General features: G+C 41.5%; 1 protein-coding gene across 1 annotated transcript in view; it reads left to right on the forward strand.

Moving 5' to 3' along the window:
- Positions 1-3,150: 3,150 nt before the first annotated feature.
- LOC130197396 (phosphatidylethanolamine-binding protein 4) overlaps positions 3,151-22,307 on the forward strand; it is a 36,600-nt gene continuing 17,443 nt past the window's right edge. Inside the window, 3 exon segments of the mRNA XM_056420058.1 lie at positions 3,151-3,195; positions 7,391-7,430; positions 7,433-7,479. Of these exon segments, the coding sequence (XP_056276033.1) occupies positions 3,151-3,195; positions 7,391-7,430; positions 7,433-7,479 (132 nt within the window).

Below are 22,307 nucleotides of genomic sequence, written 5' to 3' on the forward strand. Positions count from 1 at the left end.
CCTTTGACCCGATCGATCTCAAAATCTAATCAAATGGTCCCCGGATAATAACCAATCATCCCACCAAATTTCCTGCGATTCGGTTTAATACTTTTTGAGTTATGCGAGTAACACGCATACAAATAAATAAATAAATACACAGCGATCAAAACATAACCTTCCGCATTTTCAATGCGAAGGTAAAGATATTGTAATAGGAAATATTTGGGAAAATATTGATATTGTGGTTAATGTGTTATGAAGCATAGGGGTAATGTTTACTCTATGTATATGTCAATGGCAAGAAGTAATGTTATGTATGTGCATGGAGTGAATGTCAGTTTAGTATTTCAGAATTGTCAGAGCCGGTTGGAACCCATGAAGTGACTTTAACGCGGACAATAACAAGACGGGACTTTTATTGTGAAAATACTTGTTTAGTGACTTGACCGGAAGTGACGTTTTGACCCAGGGTTCAGTGACATTCGACCCCTCATTGTTCTAGCGGGACTTTGAACCAACGAGAAGGTGTTACGGGTTTGACTAACCTTTGAGAATAGGTGATTGGCTGATATGCAACGAACACACGACGTACTGGGGAAATCGTTCTTTTTCGTCTTGAGGCCGGTTAGGCAGCAACACCTGTTTCCTGCGGAGCCTGCATCACCACGGAACCCACCATCGTGAGCTTTTGGTTATTTGTTAAACTTTCGTTTATACTCCTTGCCATTAAATACTGTTAAACTTGATTCATCGCATCCTAGTCCTGAGTTCCATCGAGCGCGAGAGGCCCCCATCACAACTCACTCTTTACATAGCATTATGTGTACGTTTGATCCATTCAAGCATTGTAATCCTTTTTGTTTTTGTTTTTGTGATTATGTAATGAGGTAAATTTGTGTTTCGTACTCCGCTGCGATTCCACTTCCGCCGCTACGTCAGAGCTCACGCTCGTGTTTGTCTAGCTAGTGGGGAACTAGTAGCCGTGTTGCCTTTGGGCCTAGAATATGCGTCTGTATCAACATGTGACTTTCCTTTGACCACGAGGCTCCTCCAAGTGTGGATTCATAAGCCACTTCACACTCCACTCCTGTGTGGGAGGGAGGCTGAGTTAAAAATAGGCAGGTTTGGAGGTAGTGAGCAGCCCGCACTGTGTGAGGCGCTTAAGAACACACGGAAGAGTATTGGCATCCTCTTTGCATATCATTTATATGTGTCAATAATCAATCTGAGTGTTAAACCAGTAACTGGCTCTTGTGAAATATCCCAAATCCTCTTGTGTAATGGTCTCAGAAGCATTAATAGCACTCACGTTGCATCGAATGGGCAAGAAGCGCTCTTATTATGTGTTGTGGACTTTTATATAACAAGCTGCGTATGCTGATATACACATTTAATGGCTTCACTCAAATCTCCATCTTTAGCTTGTTGACCTTATGTGTTTGTGTGTCAATGCACAGTATGTGTCCATGTGTCTACGGTTCTATCGTTTCCCATCTTAAAGCCATTTAGTATTGCGCTTTTCATGAAGTCGGGGGAGAGTCTAATTTGTGTGTGCGTCAAAATCAAATCGGATAAGGCTGAGATTTGAAGTCAACTCCGTCTTCTTTCAATTCCATTTATACACGACTAACTTGTTTTGCCAAATATATTTTGAGGGAAATGTAACTGGAGCCTGGATTATGTTCAGTGTTATCATTTGTTACCAATAAAGCAGATGCGACATTGGCTAAAGTTAGCTCAGGGAAAGTTTCAGGTATACAGTATGTTGAGGAAGTAAAAAAGCAACTGTTTTTTTGGAATATTTAACCAAGACCGTGACATTTCCCTGAACCTAACCAAGTGCCTAAACCAGGTGGGGTGCAGGTGACTTTTTCTTTGCTCCGCCCCGATGCACGCGCACAAGCCGGCATCGGAGCTCGAGAAGTGTTAACGCGACACGTAGAGACAGAGTGACATGCTGTTGGTTAGATACGATCAATAACAGACGTTTAGTTTCATCAAAGAACAAAGACGTCTTTAAGAAAAGGACCTGACATTACTTCTGCTGTAATCTGGCGCGATAGAGAAAATTACAGGGGGGCGGGCGGAGATTTTTTTTTTCTTTCAATTCCAAATTGTCTGGGAGCCATATGCCGTCACCGGAAGAGCCACATGTGGCTCGCGAGCCATAGGTTCCCGACCGCTGGCCTAAACATAACCGTAAACGTTCCCCGATTTCATAACCACTAGGGGCGCTGTGGAGCGAAGTTTTTACGAGTGAATCTCTGTTTTGTTTGTATCGTGCGCGCCCACACGGATGCTACCTGCCATTGGTTTCACACGTGTCCAATGATTGACAGTTTCTGGTGACAGTGGTACAATAGCAAAGGCCCTCTTGAAGAACTGTTACCAAGGAACCATGGATGTCAACAGTGCGCAATCTGAAATGTGAAAACATTGGCGTTGCAAAAGTTAAGAAGACACAACGCGTTCAAAGTGTTTTGGTGTCACAAGAAAACTCCTCAGTGCACTTTTAAAAAACATTAACTATGCATTAGTTGGTACAAGCATATGTCGTATTGCAAGAGCAGATACTCTAGGGTACACAAATGAAACATGTTTTCTGTATATAAAAACATTGGATACCACACACCCCATCATGCAACTCAACCTAAAAAAAAAATAAACAAAATAAACTCAAACCAAGATTACTAGTCAAGTCATGTAACTTTTGTCCTTTTCTACTGTTTCTACTATAATTATTATGTTATCGCCTGTTTCACGGGCTGAGTAGTACCCCCAATAAGTATAGTTTTGATATTTGAAGTGGTAGAGCATCATCGCCCATCACATGTTTCGTTTATTGGTACCTGAGGACTAGAGGCATAAACAGCCTTCTTGCGAACTACATTTCATACCTGCAGACCATTTAACACTTTTAGGTATCTAAGCATTTGTATCTATGGCTATGGAGTCATAACGGGACCATTTATACAATATTGTTTGACAAAATTCCCCACATTTTTTTAAATCTTCTTCACCCAGTTCCTCTGTGGCAGATTACCGACCAGCCGTTTATGATTCACCAAGCAGAAGGTTTCATAATGCTGCTTGCAGTGAGGAACAATGAGGTTTCAACGCTTCTGCAGATGAGAGGTGTGGGGGGGGGGGGGGGGGCGACTATTATTAATGGCCAACAAGGGCCTCCTCACCTGTAAGGATGGTGACCTCTTGGTGAGTGCCCCAGTGTCTCCATCTCATTTGTGGGCCAAGGCCCCCCACTCTCTGGTCAGGATTCAATTACTGCTGACTGGCTGACCTTTGACCTCCCCTCCAACGGGATGAACCTCCTCTTCTTGCCCTGACACTGTTACGCTTCACATCACTTGCTCCTCTGCCCCTCTCACTCCTATCTGCCTCCGAAATGAGACCTTATTACTTTGTCCTGAGTATAAAAGTCCACATCTTTTTGTGTGGACCTTAATATTCACTTGATACAAGATTATGGATTGACTTTCATTTTGAATCTTTAAAAAAAATACTATTCAGCTGCAAAAACTGAGATTTATCATTTTAAAAAATGTACTTGTACAGTTGTGTTTTAGAGTCTCTATTTTTCTGTATTTACAGATCGATCTTTACCTTCGCATTGAAAATGCGGAAGATTATGTTTTGATCGCCGTGTATTCATTTATTTCTTTATTTCTTTATTTGTATGCGTGTTACTCGCATAACACAAAAAGTATTAAACCGAATCGCATGAAATTTGGTGGGATGATTGGTTATTATCCGGGGACCATTTGATTAGATTTTGGAATCGATTGGGTCAAAGGTCAAGGTCAAGGTCATGAAAAGGTCAAAAACTTCTTTTTACCAAAGCACGGTCAATTTTTATCCAATTGGCATGCAACTAATGCCAACATTTTCATAATTCAATGCCCAATCTTGTGATATTGCCCATTCTAGTTCAACCTTGTTCTAAGCTGCAGTCGATGGTTTTTAAGCCATCGCCGTGTCTTAATCACAACTGTTAATTACCAAGCGAGTTCAAGTATTTTTGCTACTTAAACAGGGATTTAGGATCGATGCGCTGCTCCGCGCCGGGTCGAGCGTTGAGCACAGTTGACCATTTAATGAAACGCTGTGGGTTCTTTGCGCAGAGGCTGAAAGAGATGAAGAACGGGGAGGATGAAGAAATGGGTATATTCATAGGCAGCTGTACGGATGACACTGTTTGGTCTTGGGTCAGGGATAAAGCATGAACTTGTAAACTCACAGTGGGGCCTCTCCTCCCTCCCTCTCGCTAACTCACTCTCTCTCGCCCTTCGTGGTGTCATCGGTTAGCGGAGCTGGGCTCGATAGCCCAGGCAGCTCTACGAGAGCAGCGATTAGACGTCTCTCTGATTCTCATCCCCACCAGAGTTCACTCAAAGGTAAGCCGGTAGTGCACATCCTCAGAGACACTGGTATTCCTCTGCCTTTGTTCTTTGCCGTCTTCTGCTTTTGCAAATAGTGTATCTGCTCGATGCTATTGGCATGTAGTGGGAGTTTCATGCCATCTCTGGAAAATGCACAATATACAACGTTTTTATTTATTTTTTCAACTGCAACCTGCATTTCTATCATATTTAATCATGAAGAGATTTTGATTGACTCCTCCATCAAATCCCCCCCCCCACACACACACACAGACACACACAAACACACACTGTCACCCAGTCAGCTGCAGGGTTTATTCCAGCCGCCTGGCGTCTGAGGTCTGGTCCCATTGGGCCGTTTTGCTGTGATCTCGGCGGGCTGTGAGATGTTAATCCCAAGAGAATGCAGGCTCAAGCCCCCCACCCCCACCCCACCTCCTGCCTACACCCAGGTGCCTCCTGTATGATGGAGCTATAGAGCTCGGTGGTCTGTGACCGACACCTACCCAGATTTCACTTCTGCTCTGAGCTCTCTGACTGTTCTGACATTTTTTAAGTCCTTTAAATACCATTACAGAGTGCAACAGAGTGGGCAACTGCCCTCTCGTCTCTTTTACAATAATGTTCATCAACTAGATTATAAAACGTTAAACACAGGAACGTTAAGACAATTCCTTATTATTAGATTTGTGTTTCCTCCGAAATATAGAAAATAAACTGTCCTCAGCGAGAGATCTGATGAGCTGTCGCGTTGAAGCAAATCTACATTTCAAATGATCATCAAGGCTCAAATGTTATGTTTCCCCATTTGTATTAGTAGTTAATACTGATAACATAATTTTTTTATTTTTTTATGTGTTCCTTCCATTATCCAGCCATGAGAATTCGCCACGTTTAAACATTTTTTAATATACATTTAGTTGGTTCGAGCCACGATAAATTATTTCAGATGGCACAATACGCATCTGTTTTTCCCTGGAGTCTTTCACACATATCTGTGCGTAATTAATGTGGATTTTGACAGATGGAGAAAAAAGTGTTCTTGTAAGAGGGAAGGGTACATGCCACAATGTGTGAAGTGCAAAGCATGTAGGGAGCTTCTTGTATTATTTGCTGCCCGTGCCAGCTGGACCAGCCAGATTCTTACAGGTAGAAATTCAAGCACACATTATGTGCAGACATCATTGAAATTCAGTGCCGGCCATAAATAGGCTGTGTGTTTGTTGTTACAGTTAGAAATTAATGTGAAATGCTCTTAATGTTGTTCTAAATTTGGCTTTAGGAAAAGTAAGCCTGTCCTATATATACACAGTACATCTCCGTCCACGGTAACTTTCGTGAAATATCCAATAAAGTGCTATTTCTTTCAATGATAATTGTGACTGGAGGTAATGTTTAATTTATTTGCCTGTGTGCGTGTATGTGTGTGTGTACGTGTTTGTGTGTGTTTGTGTCTGTGCTGTTATTTAAACCATGCTATTTCTGAATGCATCAGGGTCTGACTTAAATATTAGTGTAACTACATTATCACAGTGTTTTTGCCTGGTAGCAAACATGTACAAATGAGGATTACAACTCTTGAGAAGGCAACAGGTCATGGTTGGTAAGCTGCCCGGGGGGGGTCACTGATATAGAGTCATTTTTGACAGGCTGTGGAGGAGGCTCTATTGTTCCTGGTGTGTCTGGATGTTACCTGCAGGCACTATCGCTGAGACGACAGTATTATCCTATTATTAGGCTTAGTTGTTTACGCTTATTACTGCTTGTCAGGTAGGCAGAGAATCCTTCTGAAAATGTGCATCTGCAGAAAAATACATGACTACTTCTTTATCTCATTCAAGTACATCGGCTTACGATAATTTTCAGAGTCTCGATAGGACACAACAAACAGAAATTTAAGGTTTATGTTTACACGCGAGCGTTTGATTCTGTGAAATGTGTCACTGCAGACAGTGTTGTTTGGCAGTCAGTGTCAGAATGTAAGAAACGCTGCATCTGTTTCACATGTATTACAGCTGATATCATTATGGTCTTGCTTCAGTTGAAAGTACATACACAGTAAGAGGACATCATGGATTGAAACGGCCTCGATTCATGTCTCTGTTTGAGAGGAAGTGAACAAAATAAAAAAAAGCCCATCATATGGTCTGGCAGATTTTGGGCACAAGACCAGGGTTGACAAATGTGCTCTTGCAATAATTCAATCTGCTCTCATAATTCTCTAACTTTTAGAGACAGACCGAATGAAAAATCTCCGGCAGTTTAGCCGCCAAGTCAACGTCCAATAACTGTGATCAAGTGTTAGTTAAGATGCTTTTTCTCTCACTTTATCTATTGACAGATTGAGGGGTACAAAGATACTGGATAAGTGGCCGAAAGTTACTGTGAATATGTTAACGAGAGGATTTGGTATACCAGATCCAAAATGTTGTCATTTCATTGATGTCACAGTAATAATATTACATTTAGGGAACAACAGAGCTGTACTTGAGCTACCAAAGTGTCCCGCAGTAGGTGATTAGCACGGCTACAGAACATATTCTCATGGAAATTGCTACCTTTGTTAAACTGTCTTAATTCATGCTTTTTACAACAATATTGTCATGTGAAATATTTATTTTTCTCAGGAACATTTGAGCCTTGACAGCTGAAGTAGAACTGTGTTCATATGTTGTGCCAAGCCAACAAAAAGGCAAACCCAACTTTCTGGTATGAACTGTGTTTTTTCATCTTTGTGTACGCAGTCAAAAAGTTACGCACTTTTTTATGAATGTAAAACAATTATGAATATAATGAAATTCCTTTTTTTTTAAAGGTACAGTGAGTTAAGTAAGACATTAAAATGAAACATCTGTATGGAAGTCAGTGTTGTTGGCTGCAGAGTCATTGGGCAATGTGAAGCACAAACGGCACGTGGCTGGTCAGGTCACGGCCTCCGGGCCAGTCTCAATATGTTCGGTACATTATCTGTATTCAAAATCTTAATATATAAATCCCCTTTTTGTTTGCAGAATAAGATCTATGTTCTATTGATGGTTGATCCTGATGCTCCAAGCCAATGTCTGCTTACTGGAGGCACTGGCTGGTCGTGGACATCCAGGTAGAGTAAGTCTACAATAACCTCTGCTCTCACTTTAAAAAAGCGTCCTGTGTGTTTTAGAGACGGGGACACGGACAGCATGTGTTATTGGATTAGAAGCTCCTATGGTACCAATTTATGAAGGAGCGTTTGGATTTTTTTCTTTTTCTTGAAAATTGTGCATTTTCATAATCTCGGGGTCTCACTTGGCACGTCTTGTGTTTACATCTGCACTGGGGCCCATCGCAAGGCTGGAAAATTATGAATGGTTTTAAAGCCTAACTTGGTGGAAAAGGGATGCCAAGTTCAAAAAATGTGAATTTTTCACATCATGTATCTTGTGCAATAAATGCCTGTGACAAAAGTGTGGGAGTAAGTCTTTCTAAATGGCTGTGAAAGTTTGCAAGGCCCTGTCAGCGGCAATTTCCCTCCGCTGCAGAGAGCCCCGCGACGTGTCGATGCAGGCGTGTGAGACTGAGATTGAGGAGAGCAGCATGCGAGGCGCACACTCTTTCTCCCATAGAGCTCCGGTCCCTCAGCTCCCCCTCCAGTGGAGAGATCTTGGCAGAGTGTCCTCCCTTCATCTGTTCCCCCAGGCAGAGCAGCTCCCCCAATGATCCACACTTCTCCATATTTTACACCCCCGAAATGGGCACCGCTCCGATCCCCTTATTCCTCTTCATATTTCACTCCTTTTTATCCATTCGTTTTGTGTGTTTTCACATTCTTGCATTCGAACGCCAAATGCGTGTTGAGTTGTTGATTGCCTCAAATATTTGGTGGTTTGCGAAAATGTTAAAATCCCGCGGGAACCGGGAGATCAACCCAGTAGATTAAGACTAGCGGTCTGAAAAACAACCACGCAAAGACGCTTCGGCGACGTAGCGCTGCTTCCGTTTCATTTCATAACATGTCGCTGTACACTGAAGTAAATGCCACGTTGATTCGAAGATCCAAATGTGATGTCTCTGGGATAAATGTTTTCGAAAAAAATGTCAACGGTATTGAGAATTGAGAATTTCGTGATTCAGCTCATCGACGCTGCGCTTAACAGATAATGTATACAGCCACACTTCTACTTGCCTGTAAGGATGTTTACCTCATATCACTCCCATATGTAAATGATATACGGAAAAAAAAGTCCACTTTATATAATTAGGCATCACCTTTGCTTCTTATTTTTCAGCCCATAAAGTCCGTCTGGCCATGAGACCGGCTGTGAATAAACAAATGTCTTTCAAGTGCTCAGACGGACCACATTCTCTCTCGCAATTCAATTTCCTGTCACTCGTGTGGGTGTTGACCTGCGCTGTCCACGCAGGGATTGGCCACTGTGATGGGATGTTTTTTCTGATTGTGACTGGTGGTTGGTCAGAAGGGTTAATGAGCCTTTTGAGTGATGCCAACCTGTAGTGGGAGGTGTTTAATTGACCGGGGTGACTAGGTCACATCACACAACTTCAGTTTAGTCTTTTCAAGTGTCGATGTGAATGTGTTGGATTTTGTTTCAGGGCAGTTGTGGTTTTGACGGCAATGTAGTTGAATTTCATGAATGTGTGTGTGTGTATTTTTAAAGAGAGAGAGAGTCTTTTGTATGTGAGGAGAGTGATGCACCTTACAATAACAGTAGTACCGCATGGTAGATTATTTGTCAAGCAAAGTAGTTTATTTAGCGGAAGTTGGGTCATGCCTTCAAATGTCAAATGGATCAGTACTTTTGATCCTCACTGCTGCAGCAGCATTATTATTGCTCTCTCTCTCTCTCTATATATATATATTCATATATATAAATATATATATTCACATATATATATACATATATATATATAAATATATATATTCACATATATATATATTCATATATATATATATTCATATACAGTATGTATATATATATATATTCATATATTTAAATATATATACATATATATATATATAAATATATATATTCACATATATATATTCATATAAATATATTCATATATATATATATATATTTTCATATATATATATATATATTCATTAGCCCAAGGTCATGCAGTCTTGTCGATGACTCAATAATTAGTGTGTATTCTTTATCCGTAGCCACAGCTCAGAAGGTAAAAGATTTCCTTAATTCGACTGAGAGTGAAGCGAGGTCAGGCCGGACTGGGCAACACGGCATCATAGATTTGCACTGATTCTCCAGCCGAGGCCTCATTAGAGCGGCGATTGCAACAGAACAAAGACACACCAGCTACCTGATTTATGATAGACTCATCATTCACCTTGCTTTGAGCTGAATTATTTCACCAGCTCTTCACTGATCACAACATGTGCTGAGGATCTGCTCACAATGAGTCAGCCATGCCGAAGCCCTCTTAACCAAAGAGAGAGGTGTTTGAGAGCCTGGTATTTGTAGCCACACACTGTACAGTGCCACATACTTGTAGTATCCATCCTTAACTAGTGTGTAGCCTTATGTGAAGCCCAATATAGCGTTGGCTATAAAAGCAGGCCGGTTTATTGGTCTTCCTGAAGTGAAAAGGCTTGAATTGTTAAAATGTTAACGCTTCTCAAAAAAAGATGTCCTTTTAACTTCTGTAGTTTTTTTCCCCCGTATTGATATTTCTGAACACATAAATTGTGTTTCAGGAAGAGAACATGTTTATGTTATATGCACAAATATAAAGAAGCACAGATACCACTTTTTTCAGACCAATTACTGTACAAGTACTTACATTGGAGCAGTTGCCAATATCGAGGACCAATATGAGTACTTAATAATACAGTAATAATACAGTTCTTACAATTACTTTTAAAACAACATTTATTTTCATCCGATGTTCCTCACTTTTTTTCACATTCAACATTGTGTTTTCCTCATACAAACAGATGATTGATGGTTGAAATTAATGGGACAAGGCCCCCAACGCCGTATTCACTTCTCTGTTCACCGACTTCCCTTTCATCATCAGCCGGCTGAGAAGTGAAACACGGACTCTGAGCATGTGTCGCCTCGTGGGTCTCGAGGAGTTGGAGCATTTATTCACAAAACTAACTGTACACACACTGCAGTGCCACACTCGCATCGATAAGATAACGGATAACTTCATACTCTCTCGCTGTCTCGAGCCGTCACGTGATGATGTCACGCCTGTAACACCCTGTTCTGTTTCTCCTGTGTTCCGTGTCTCCTATGTTCCGTGTCTCCTATGTCTCCTATGTCTCCTCTGTGTCTCCTCTGTCTTAATTGTTTAATTCCCTGCACCTGCCCTCAGCCACTCTTGTCTCGTTACTGTCTGATGTCGTACACCTGTGTTTCACCCCCTATATATTGTGTCAGTCTTTCCCTTGTCTGCTGTCGGATTGTCGTCTCTAGTTCCGTGTCTTTTTCCCGTCGTCCAGTCTGTCGTATCTGATCCTGCCTGCTTCGACCCTGACCGACGATCCTCTGCCTGCCCCTTTTGGACCTTGTTTTTTTGTAAACTGTTTTGCCTCATTAATGAGTGCTTTTTTTGTTATTTATATTGCATCCAGCCTGTGTCTCTGCGCCTGAGCCTCACCCCGTCACAAAGACCTGACACGCCGGGCTTTCGATACCCTGGCGGAAACGCTGACAGACACGATGCTTGGCAGGCACACAGATTTCAGGCTAACTGAATAGAGTATTTATCGTAAGTCATTTGAGACTGATTGCTTAGCAACAATAAATAATTGGCAAAGATACAACCTATTTAGTTGTTATGTCATTTGCGTGAGCACAGGAGCAGATACAACTGCTCTAAGGGTGGATATGAAGTAAATGTCGCTCTAGCTGTATTTTTATACTGGAAACTTTCACTAGATATGGCTTCTTTGCTTTGGTTTGTTTTTTAGAAAACAGTTTTAGACAACAGTGTGGCTGGGTGTCTCGTCTTCTCCCACCAGCTGTCATCATTAGATGCTCTTTGTGCATATTCATCGAAACTGCCTGCATTTTACTAACAGAAACTTCATTTAGAATCTCCTCCAACACACTCTGTGTTTTAGTTTTTTTTTCAATTATGGACAATTACCAAAGTAACCATCAACAGATTGTTGTCTCGCTCTCAAAGTCAAATTCCAGATTGCGAGCCTCTCCCTCCCTCACTCTGATCTCCCAGAGTCTAAACCAATGCAGATGTTCTGCTCTGGTCTCGCAGCGATAATTACTGCAAATCATTAGTATCTGAATAGAGGCAGCTTATATAATGACAGCAGTGGGTCTTACTTTAGCTTGTTAATACGTATTCGCTCATTATAATGTTGGTGGTTTTTAAGTCGATATGATGCAACATGAACTTACAAAAGAGTGCCCCAGCTATATAAATACATTGTCAGCTCTAATGTTGTTTGATTTGTCTCTTCCCTGCTCTGAGAGATGCCCCAGTGTTCACTATCTCTATAAAATCCCCTTTTAAATAGCGATGTATCGCCTGAGGTTTTCATGGATTTCTGCTTACTTTTCATGATGATGTATGAGGTTCCTATGATGAGGGTTTATCGCAATTACATTTTCTGTGCCCCAAATGATTTCTTAATTCCAAAAAGATTCTTTGAAAAGTAAATGTGCACAATATGTAGATATCGACCGGACGCAAACACACGTTAGCCTGTCGGCTCGTTATTGTTTCATTTAAACAAAAAAGCAGTTTTCTTATTTACAAGCAACATGAGGTTCATTCACAATAAGCCCAGAGAGTCGTGATCCATCATGAGCAGTTCAGGCTGGAGTCGATCTTCATTTCCCAGATTCACTTCAACAAGGTCTTTGGATTCGCCACATCGTGTGTTTGTTAACTTCCTCTCCCCGGCTAATTGAAGGCCAGTTGGACAGTTTAGCACACAGTGTGCTGTGCTCATTATGATGGCGCATGAGGGATTTGCATGCTTTAACATCCATCTCTGTTGTAGCAGCTCCCAAAGGGGAACAGAGCCTGTGTTCTGCTGCTGGTCAGGGAAATACAAACAGTGAAGTATTGTGACTGTATCAGACCAGCTGGCTTTGTGTTTGTGAATTATGCAGCCTGCAGAGATCGTCTGCTCCACACCTCAACACGTCCTTTAACTGCAAACTCTTAGGATTGTAACCCCTTATTGCGTTTTATTTAAAAAAAGGTGTTATTTTGTCATCGTTATTATCAACCACACACCTTAGACAGACCCCTTGACCCCCCCTATTAGTTGTTTCTTCCTGTCATCAGTATTATTGTTGTTTGATCATAATGAAGAAATGCCATGTGCCAATCATTGTGATGCAATAGCTCATTTATTATTATCATTTCATAGATTTGGGAACAACAATAGTTCACGTCACAGATGAACAAGCTCTATCAGGTTGATGTCAAGTTTTGCAAAAGCTCTCACACAAGCCATTAGTGTTTGAGCTGAAGCACATGATAGTAATGAGGGCTGACATTAAATGTATAATCTCTGCAAAAAGCCAATATTCAATATTGCAAATAAACATCCACAATTGCGTTGTTCTTTATCCCGTAATTATCTCTACTGTGGCATGTTGTGATTTAAGCGTTTCTTTTTTGACAGACAGCTGCCCCCATATGGAAGTCAAAAACAATTTCCCAAAGGCCAGGCGAACCATAGCTAGCTTCAGAGTGAGAACAAAGAACCATTGGTATTATTCATAATTAAACTCTTATTGTGTACTCTGCTGAATATTTCCATTCTTCTGCCTCTCTCCTGCTCACTCTGGTTCCCCCTCTCCGTACTTTGCACCTCGTGCTGGGAACATCTGTCTGGCGTCAGAGTGGAGCCTGGCTGTGCAGATTGGAGCAGGTAGAGGAGCACATTGTCGCCCAGCTAATGATGAGAGTGTCTGCCCTCTCTCTCTTGGAGGAGACGCAAGCTGCTGCTTCACGCTCGCTCACTCCACTCGTACGCCCAGGGAAACAGATTTCCAAACATATGCAGTATGTTTTTAATCCAGTTGAGCACTTCATTTCCCAGCAAACACAAATAACCTTACGGGACATCCATATCTTATGACAAGGGGGTGGGCGCAAAGGAATACAAAAAAATTTTAAAGCCTTTTTAATGTGATTCTTTTTCCACTCAACAGTTGCTACACATGCTCATAACCCAGGTTAACAGTTTGCTTGTTTATGGTTTCACAAACTTTTACATAGACGTGCCTCCTGTTTCCAAGTCATAGGAAGCAACTTTATCCAATCCAAACTCGACTCGGTGCACCTGTTGTCATCCTTTGTTTAAACTTAAACTGACATGTTCTTTGTGAGTCGTGCCTGAACGAATTGGAACAGATTGTTGTCAAAGATAAACATGTTAGCAGTAAGTAAAATAAGTATCCGATTAAGAGTTATGCCTGAACTTAAATAATTGTTTTGGTAAATTACGCAGAAGTCCGAAAAACGACTTGTATTTTGTATTATTCGTTTCCTATTGCTGCTTGAATTAGTTTGACCCTGATAAAGTTTCCAATGCGGGTCGTTTATCTTTTTTTACTAAATCCTCCCTCAGTACAAGTCAACAATAGCTCTTAACATGGAGGCTCAGCTGGAGGTGCTTAACATTTAGAGAGGCGCTCGTCCTGCTGTCAGCTACAGCCAGACAAATGTCAGAGGTGCGACTACATGGAGTTCAGCTTGTGGAAGTCATTCCCTCACGAAACCTCATCAGACTCTCAACCTCTCAGCCACATTAGGACGCTGCTGTTTGTTAGTTTGGCTTTTTTACATTTAGCGTGGCATTATTTCTTATTTTGTTCACCGTTTTTTTTTTACCTTTTCTAAGGTTTTCCACTTTCATGTGTGTGTGTGTGTGTGTGTGTGTGTGTGTGTGTGTGTGTGTGTGTGTGTGTGTGTGTGTGTGTGTGTGTGTGTGTGTGTGTGTGTGTGTGTGTGTGTGTGTGTGTGTGTGTGTGTGCGGTCTGCACGCACAGATTGGTGTGCAATTTGTGAAAGGGGTACCGTGCGCTGATTAATGGGGGCCACTTCATACCTGAACTTGCTGTCACTGTGGTGGCCCTGCTGCATCCGGAACCACCTTCTTCTTCTTCTTCTTCTTCTTCTTCTTCTTCTTCTTCTTCTTCAGTGTGGGCTGCTGCTCTCACTGTTCTCCGCCACCTAAAGGGAGAATTACATAAGAATCCTCCACTCAATTGTCAGCTCCATCCCCCGTCCAAATATAACACACACACACACACACACACACACACATGCATACATACACGATACTGTAGCTGATGAACCGACCAAGCCTCGCCGTCTCTGTAACACCTGACCTCCCTGCTGTGCTTGAGATGATTGAGGAGGTTTCATGAAGAACGTGAGCTGCTGTATGGTTTCCTATCAGAAGCTGTGAATGCAGTCGGGGCAGCGAGGGAATTATCATCCATAAATTATCGTTTTCACATGTTGCTTATTATTTTTTTTCTCGAAGAAAATTTCATTCCTATTGATTTGACCAAGTGCATTCAGTCTCCTTCATGGGGAGAAAGAAATGAACTCGCTGACATATGTTGGTGCCAGTGTGCTCCATTAATGTACACCTGCACGCCGTCCTGGGTAAATCATGATTAGTCTCCGAGAAAACAAGGACAACCTGGAAAGCCCCCCTTTTGATCCGGTCGGTCACACTATAGCCTAGCGGGGAGAGAAAAAAGAACAGATTGGACCTTCTCCATGCAAATGCAGTTTAAAACCAGTAGCGCTGCACACAGAAAGGCGCTTCTTTTAATACGTGCCCCCTTTCTTCACACCCACCACCATTGTGTATAAAATCCTGTTTTTCCTGAAAAGATTTCTCGTTGCAGCCGCAGACAATGTTCCCCCACACAAGCTGTCGTCTTTGTCATACCCCCCCCTTACACACACACACACACACACACTCCACTTCAGTCAGTAAAGCAGGTTCTCTGGCAGTCGGCCCCGCGCGCAAATTCATGTGTTTCAGGGTACAGGTGGGGGGGTCTGCTGAGTCTGCCTACCTGTTCCCCCTGTAGACTGGTCAGGTTTGACAGACATGGAGCAGGGAGGGGGGGAGGGGCGGGTAAATGAACAAATGTCAGGGTTAGTGGGGGGTTGCCGGGCCGCGGCTGTGGAAAACGCTTCCTCTTAGGGGTGTCTCCTGATAGGGTGCGGCGAAGGGGAGTGAGGCATGCTGATAAAAACAACTCACTAACAATTATGTTCACCTAAAATAGCCCGTACTTAAGTATATAGCATGCTTGCCAGTTAATTGTACACAAAAACAAAGACTTCACAAAAGACCTCCCGCGGCCAATGTATTTTCTTTTATTTTGGCATGATAATTAAGTGTGACAGCTATGAATGCAAAGTTGGCAGATATTATCGTGGCCTGTCTAACTCTACGTGCTGATTAGGATTGTTTGTATTCCAAAAGTTAGACCGAACTAAAGAATTAGAAAACTGTAGCGGTATACCGCGAAGAACTATTCTGTGTAATGAACAAATAATTAGATCTGGTATAGCGTTTCAGTTTCTGCATCATAAAATAAAGTGCACTCGCATTCCAGAAACATTGCAGGTGAAATCTACCATGATTTCATAAAAAATACTCAAATGTCTAGACATCATTGTTACCAAAGCATAATGATGGAGGATTGGCAATTATATGTCGATGTGAATGAAACCAATTAAATAATAATTTCTCCGTGTATTTTTCAGAATTTGACTATTACAAAAAAATTGCACACTTCCTGCAGATTACAGCCCTTAACTGTTCCTAACCAAGCAGCTGACTGAATGGGATTTAATGGCAGTGTTCCTCATATTTCCTGGAGATAATGCTTTTCTTAATGGCAATTGAAAAGCCACCATCAATACGATGCTTTAAGTAGAAGCCAACATTTGTATCCGTGTTACACTTGAATAATATGTGTACCATTTCTGAATTGTTCTCTGCAATTGTTCAACTTGTGCTTATTGATATGCTGTAGGACTAACAACCATACAATCTACCAAGACCTCTGATCTGTACTATTGACCATTATCATAGCCAAGAGGTTTGTTACAATGTGGTATTTTTATGCTACACTTGCTGAGAAACCTGTTTACATTCCAGGGTTCCGTATAGTTCACTTCTCTCCGCAGCTCAGTCTGATTCCAAAGCACTGTATAGATTTCTTTCAGCTGATGAAATTAAAAAGACAGCAGTGTGTGTGTGTGTGTGTGGTGTGCCTTCCAGCAACGCGATTTGTCTGCGAGTTCACGATACGGGTTGAGAGGGGAGTTCCTTTGGGGGGGATTAAATAGCTCCCTCTCTTCCTTCCCTCCTCCCCTGCCCTCCATACTTGGAGAACACAAACAGCTCGCAGGGCTGTACAGTATACTTGTACAACATGTTTGCCACAGCGCTGCTCACAGGTAACAATAAGCCAAGGTCAAAGGTTAAGAGGGATTGTGGAGCTCAGATTCGAGTGTGTTCCTCTGGCAAACATTGTGCGCACAGGAACGGGAATGAGTGCCCATAGTAACGCTGGGAGAAAGAAAGAGTGAGAGACGGAGAGAGCGAGTTGGCTCAGAAGACAGGGGGTACCAACAAGAACGAGACCAAGGCCGGTCTGAGACTAGTCTAGGTTAGGACAGTTGTAGTTGTGCTCTTTGACTCGTCTGACTACAGCTTCCCAAGATGAAAGATTTAAACCAGAGAGCCGTCTTTCTATTGAAACACTCACACCCGACTGAAGTTTTCTAATCAGTTAGTATGAATTACCTAAAAGAAGCAATAGCAATACCACAATGTGGAAATACTCCCATCATAGGCCCTGTGTTTAACCCTCCTGTTACCTTTATATTTACTGACATATTTTACCCTCTGGGTCAAATTGACCCCAGCAATTAAAACCTCCAGAAAATTATTAGAATTAATATTGTTTTCCAAGTTTAAGTGTGAGGTACTTTATGTTTGTTTGTTGACTACCTAAATAGCCCTTTAAACATATAAAAAAGTTGATATTTCTTATGTGTTTGACACAGTGAAAAACAGCCTGGGGTCAAATTGACCCGAAAGAACAGCGACATTAAACATTGAATGGGGTCAAATTGACCCTAAGGCAGGGGTGTCAAACTCATTTCCCCCCGTGGGCCACATCTGCATCATGGCCGCCTCTTAAAGGGCCGGTTGTAACAGAAGTATATAAACGTATAAACTACTCCCCAACATATTGTTAAATCTCTCTCTCGTCATTTAATTATTGTTTATTTGAGTGTAGAAATATTGTCCATGAAAAAAGACTAATATTAAAACATAAATCCATTTCATCTGAAACCTTCAAAATAAAAGCACGGGATTTTCTGTCATAAATGTCTTTAAGAAAAGGTGATCATGTGTCTTTCAAGCCGTCGGGGGCCACATGAAATGACGTGACGGGCCACACTCGGCCCGCGGGCCTTGTGTTTGACACCTGTGCCCGAAGGTAACAGGAGGTTTAAATTGTACTTTTTCAGTGGAGTAGTAGAATAGCAGAACATGAAAATACACATGTAAACTACGAGTGCCTCCAAATGATGTTACACTCCAGTACTTGAGGACATGTAGTTACAGTCGACCACGAGAGCTGTTGAGAGGCAATAGAAATGCCCCCAATCTCACAGTATGCACCTTTTAAGTAGTCCATCTCCTTCCCATCGGGCAGTAGTTCAGAACACTTCAGGTCATCTCTTTACCCAATTGCAAATTTGAGTTTGTCAAAAAAAAGATTGTGCTGTAATATAACCATCAATGTCACCTGCTGACGAGAAAAAGTGTTGTTGAGGATGCGTGGGTTCAGTAATTCTTCCGGAAAGACGTCCATGTTTGTAATTGAGAAGAGTGATAATGGAGGTTTTACCGATGCACAGTGAATGTGTGTTTCCTGAGATCGTTGGAAACGACACCGCTCTTCGGCAACTGATGAACTTGGACGTCGATCTGAACTGTTGGTTAGATTTAAGCCACGGTGAAAGTCTATCTCTGAAACCAGATCCCTGCCTTTGTCAGGCTATTGAATGAGAAGGAGATTATCCATTTAATCTCTTAATCATGCACACTGTATACAAAGTTGGTGCTGTGCCTAAAACCTGTGTCCTGATGTATCACAGCCACCTTTTGCATTGAATCCCTCGAACCCACAGACCCAATCACTGTTGCACATGATCCTCTCCAGCTGTCAGGATATTATATATATATACAGGACTGTCTCAGAAAATTAGAATATTGTGATAAAGTTCTTTATTTTCTGTAATGCAATTAAAAAAACAAAAATGTCATGCATTCTGGATTCATTACAAATCAACTGAAATATTGCAAGCCTTTTATTCTTTTAATATTGCTGATTATGGCTTACAGCTTAAGAAAACTCTAAAATCCTATCTCATAAAATTTTAATATTTCCTCAGACCAAGTAAAAAAAAAGATTTATAACAGCTGAGTGTTTGTCAAGGCTCAGGAAAACCTTGCAGGTTTTTCGAGTTAATTAGACAATTCAAGTGATTTGTTTAATACCCTACTAGTATACTTTTTCATGATATTCTAATATTTAGAGATAGGATATTTGAGTTTTCTTAAGCTGTAAGCCATAATCAGCAATAAATCAGAATAAAAGGCTTCCAATATTTCAGTTGATTTGTAATGAATCCAGAATGCATGACATTTTTGTTTTTTTAATTGCATTACAGAAAATAAAGAACTTCATCACAATATTCTAATTTTCTGAGACAGTCCTGTATATTATACCCTTGATTCCTGTTAAAACGCGATCCAGACCAACGGTGCACAAAACGGATTGTGGAAATAAATGTAGATTTTAAAATACAGCTTTTTATAAATCCCTCATTGCTACCAATGTATTCATAATGAAGGCAGATGTTTCGTAACATGAATTAGGTTACTATACATTTTGCGCCGTATATGTTCCCCAAAAGTATGAATTCATAATGAAGATGTTTTTTAGCCCGAAATTGCTATTCCAACAATTATGTACTTAGTTTCTTCCAACAAATGCATTCCACATTATTGTTTTGCTTCATAGCAAAGCACCCAAAAGACTAAAACCTTTCATTTCAGCAAAGGCCGCTATTGGTCACCGTCAATAAAAGCATAAAAGCATTTATTTCCCACGTTTGTCAAATTAACAGCATACTCCATCTCCCATAGGACTTGTAAGGTTCATTAACCTTTCTGTGAAGTGGGACAGGTTTCCAGCAGTTACCATAACCTTTGTCTCGCTCCTACCTCAATTATAATAGAAGAATTAAACATCCAGCGATTCACAGCAGTAATGCTGCCTCTTAAATCCTTTTGTACCAGCTCTCAGTTGTTAATGACTAAAGACACTGAATGAACTGTAGAGTTATCAACACAGAGAATAGCGGACAGAAACAAATGAAATGGCTGCTCTTAACAGCAAGGATTATTAACTACATGTTCAGTTTTGGTTTGATAGTCAGATTTGACTGTTTCTAGAATTAGTATTTGGTTTTTCTTCTCATGGTATGTTGCCTTTGTTCTCTATGAATAACACAATATTGCATTGATGGTACATAACAGTTATTATATATTTGGAAAGCTATGCCACGTCTGTGTGGAAACACTTGTGGCTGTTTATTAGTTTATAAATCATTGCATTTGTGTGATATTTCAGCCAACTGTTGGCTGTGTTGTTGCATCAGTGCCCACAGTCCTTCCAAAGTCAAAAGAATAGACTGACCTTGAACTAATTAATGGTCAATTACATGCCTGTTGATCTCTTTTAATTTCTTAATAATTAGATTAATTGTGTGGGCAAAGAGTTCGTTGTCTTGTCCACCTACTCCTCCTTCATCCTCCACCTCTTCCTCTCACTTCTCTTTCTCCTCCTCCAGGCCCACAAGGTTTCAACACTCATTTATTTTGTGTCACCGTTCACGCTTGGAAAAGAAAAGAAAAAAGGAGAAAAAAGAAGGTTTTAATTCTGTGCCATTGACAATTTTAATAAGCTTAATCTTCCTCCACCCCCTTACATCTCCCCCATCCTCTCGCGTATTAATCAAAATTCAGAACGTGCCTGGATATATTTACTGTTGTAACCTATTAATTTACTATCTCCGCAGATTTCGGTTCTTACCGCCGAAAACCGGCGCAGCAAGGCCTCGTGTTCGCCTGCGCGTGTCTTCTGATGCTCCTTGTAGGAACGCTCAGGCTAGGATTTTCCAGCGCCAACCCCGTCAGTGGGAAGCCCGACATGGGGACATGTCAGAGCCTCGTTTGCTTGTTGTGCTGATGAAGCTGGGGGTGGGGCGAGTGGGCAGCCGTGTTCAGGTTCCAGGATTCCCTTCAAATGAGTCAGCCGGCCCCCACTCAAACCCACTGTTACCTTGGGAACTCACGCTTGGGCTTCCCTCAACAGTACTAAAGTACAGACTCATCAGCAGTGTGATAATGGGTTTGGGTGGCTCGTTTCTTAAGTCAGTGATTTGAGTCGTAGCATGCTTCCATACTAATGAGCCGGTCCAGCGTCGTGTAGGTTTGGTGTCGGGTGATGCCGGTGATGGCTGGAGTTCACTTAATAACTGGACTGTTTATGTTTCCAACTCAGTTCATTACCAAAGCCAAATGAGTTTCTTGACTAAAGCCATTAGTCGAGCAAGCTATTGTTAAGTGGGTTAATTTGTTGAAGCGCTGAAGCAGATCATGGGTGACTCCCCCACTGGCTTTCACCCGGTCCTGCTGAAGCCGATCCATCCCGCTCAGCTGATCACCATTCATTCAATTCAATTCAGTTTATTTGTATAGCCCATTTTCACAAATCACAAATTTGCCTCAGAGTGCTTTACAATCTGTACACATAGACATCCCTGACCTTTGACCTCACATCGGATCAGGAACAACTCCCAAATAACCCTTCACGGGGAAAAAAAGAGGAGAAACCTTCAGGAGAGAACAGAGGAGGATCCCTCTCCAGGATGGACAGAACAATAGTCATGTGACCAGAAGGACAGATTTAGAGTTAAAATACATTCAATGGATATGACAGTGTATGAATAGTTCATAGTAGGCGTATTCCACGATCCAGACCTCGATGATCCATCAGGCAGATGGAGGTAGAGAAGAGGAGTGGCGGAGTCTCAACAGTGGGCGGAGTCTCAGCAGGGCCATGGTATAATTGGTAGGAGGAATATTCCACGATCCAGACCTCGATGATCCATCCATAAGTTGGATCAACTCTTATTCAAGTCCATTGGACTTTTTCACAACACAGGGTCATTTACTGTAGTTGGAGACTCCCGAAAAATATTTAGTATGGTTGTGTTGGGGTTTGTTTTCTAATGACAATGTTTTCTAATGAAAATGTGCTAATCTTTGTGAAAACTGGAATTAGCAGTAGCATGTAACTGTTAATTGTGAACATTAATTACGTTTGATTCATTGATGTTATTTCCCCTATTTTGATGGGAGGTTGGAGTGGAGGGAGCAACTACATCAATACAGTACTTTACTACTTTACATACTTTACAAAACATTAAAAAACATACCTTGTACATGCACATGAGCAGCTGGTCACATGAGCACTTTGTCATCGACCAGGTTCTCAACCAAGAAGTGATGTCTGCATGCTATAGAGTAATGCAGTTCATGCAGCTCTGGGCTTTGCCGTGGTCTCAGCTCACCGTCACCGGCATAAGCTCCAGATCCGCTTTTGAAGAACACCAGGAGAGCAGTATGATGCTGCTTAAGTTGGCAGTGCATATTCAATTACATTTATTTTAAATAGCCCAAAATAACAAATTACACATTTCCCTCATAGGAATTTACAATTTGTACACATACGACATCCTCTGACCTTTGACCCTCACATGGGATCAGGAAAAACTCCCCCAAAAAAACTTGAA

The sequence above is a fragment of the Pseudoliparis swirei genome, chromosome 7 (assembly GCF_029220125.1).
Source record: "Pseudoliparis swirei isolate HS2019 ecotype Mariana Trench chromosome 7, NWPU_hadal_v1, whole genome shotgun sequence".
NCBI classification, from domain to species: Eukaryota; Metazoa; Chordata; class Actinopteri; order Perciformes; family Liparidae; genus Pseudoliparis; species Pseudoliparis swirei.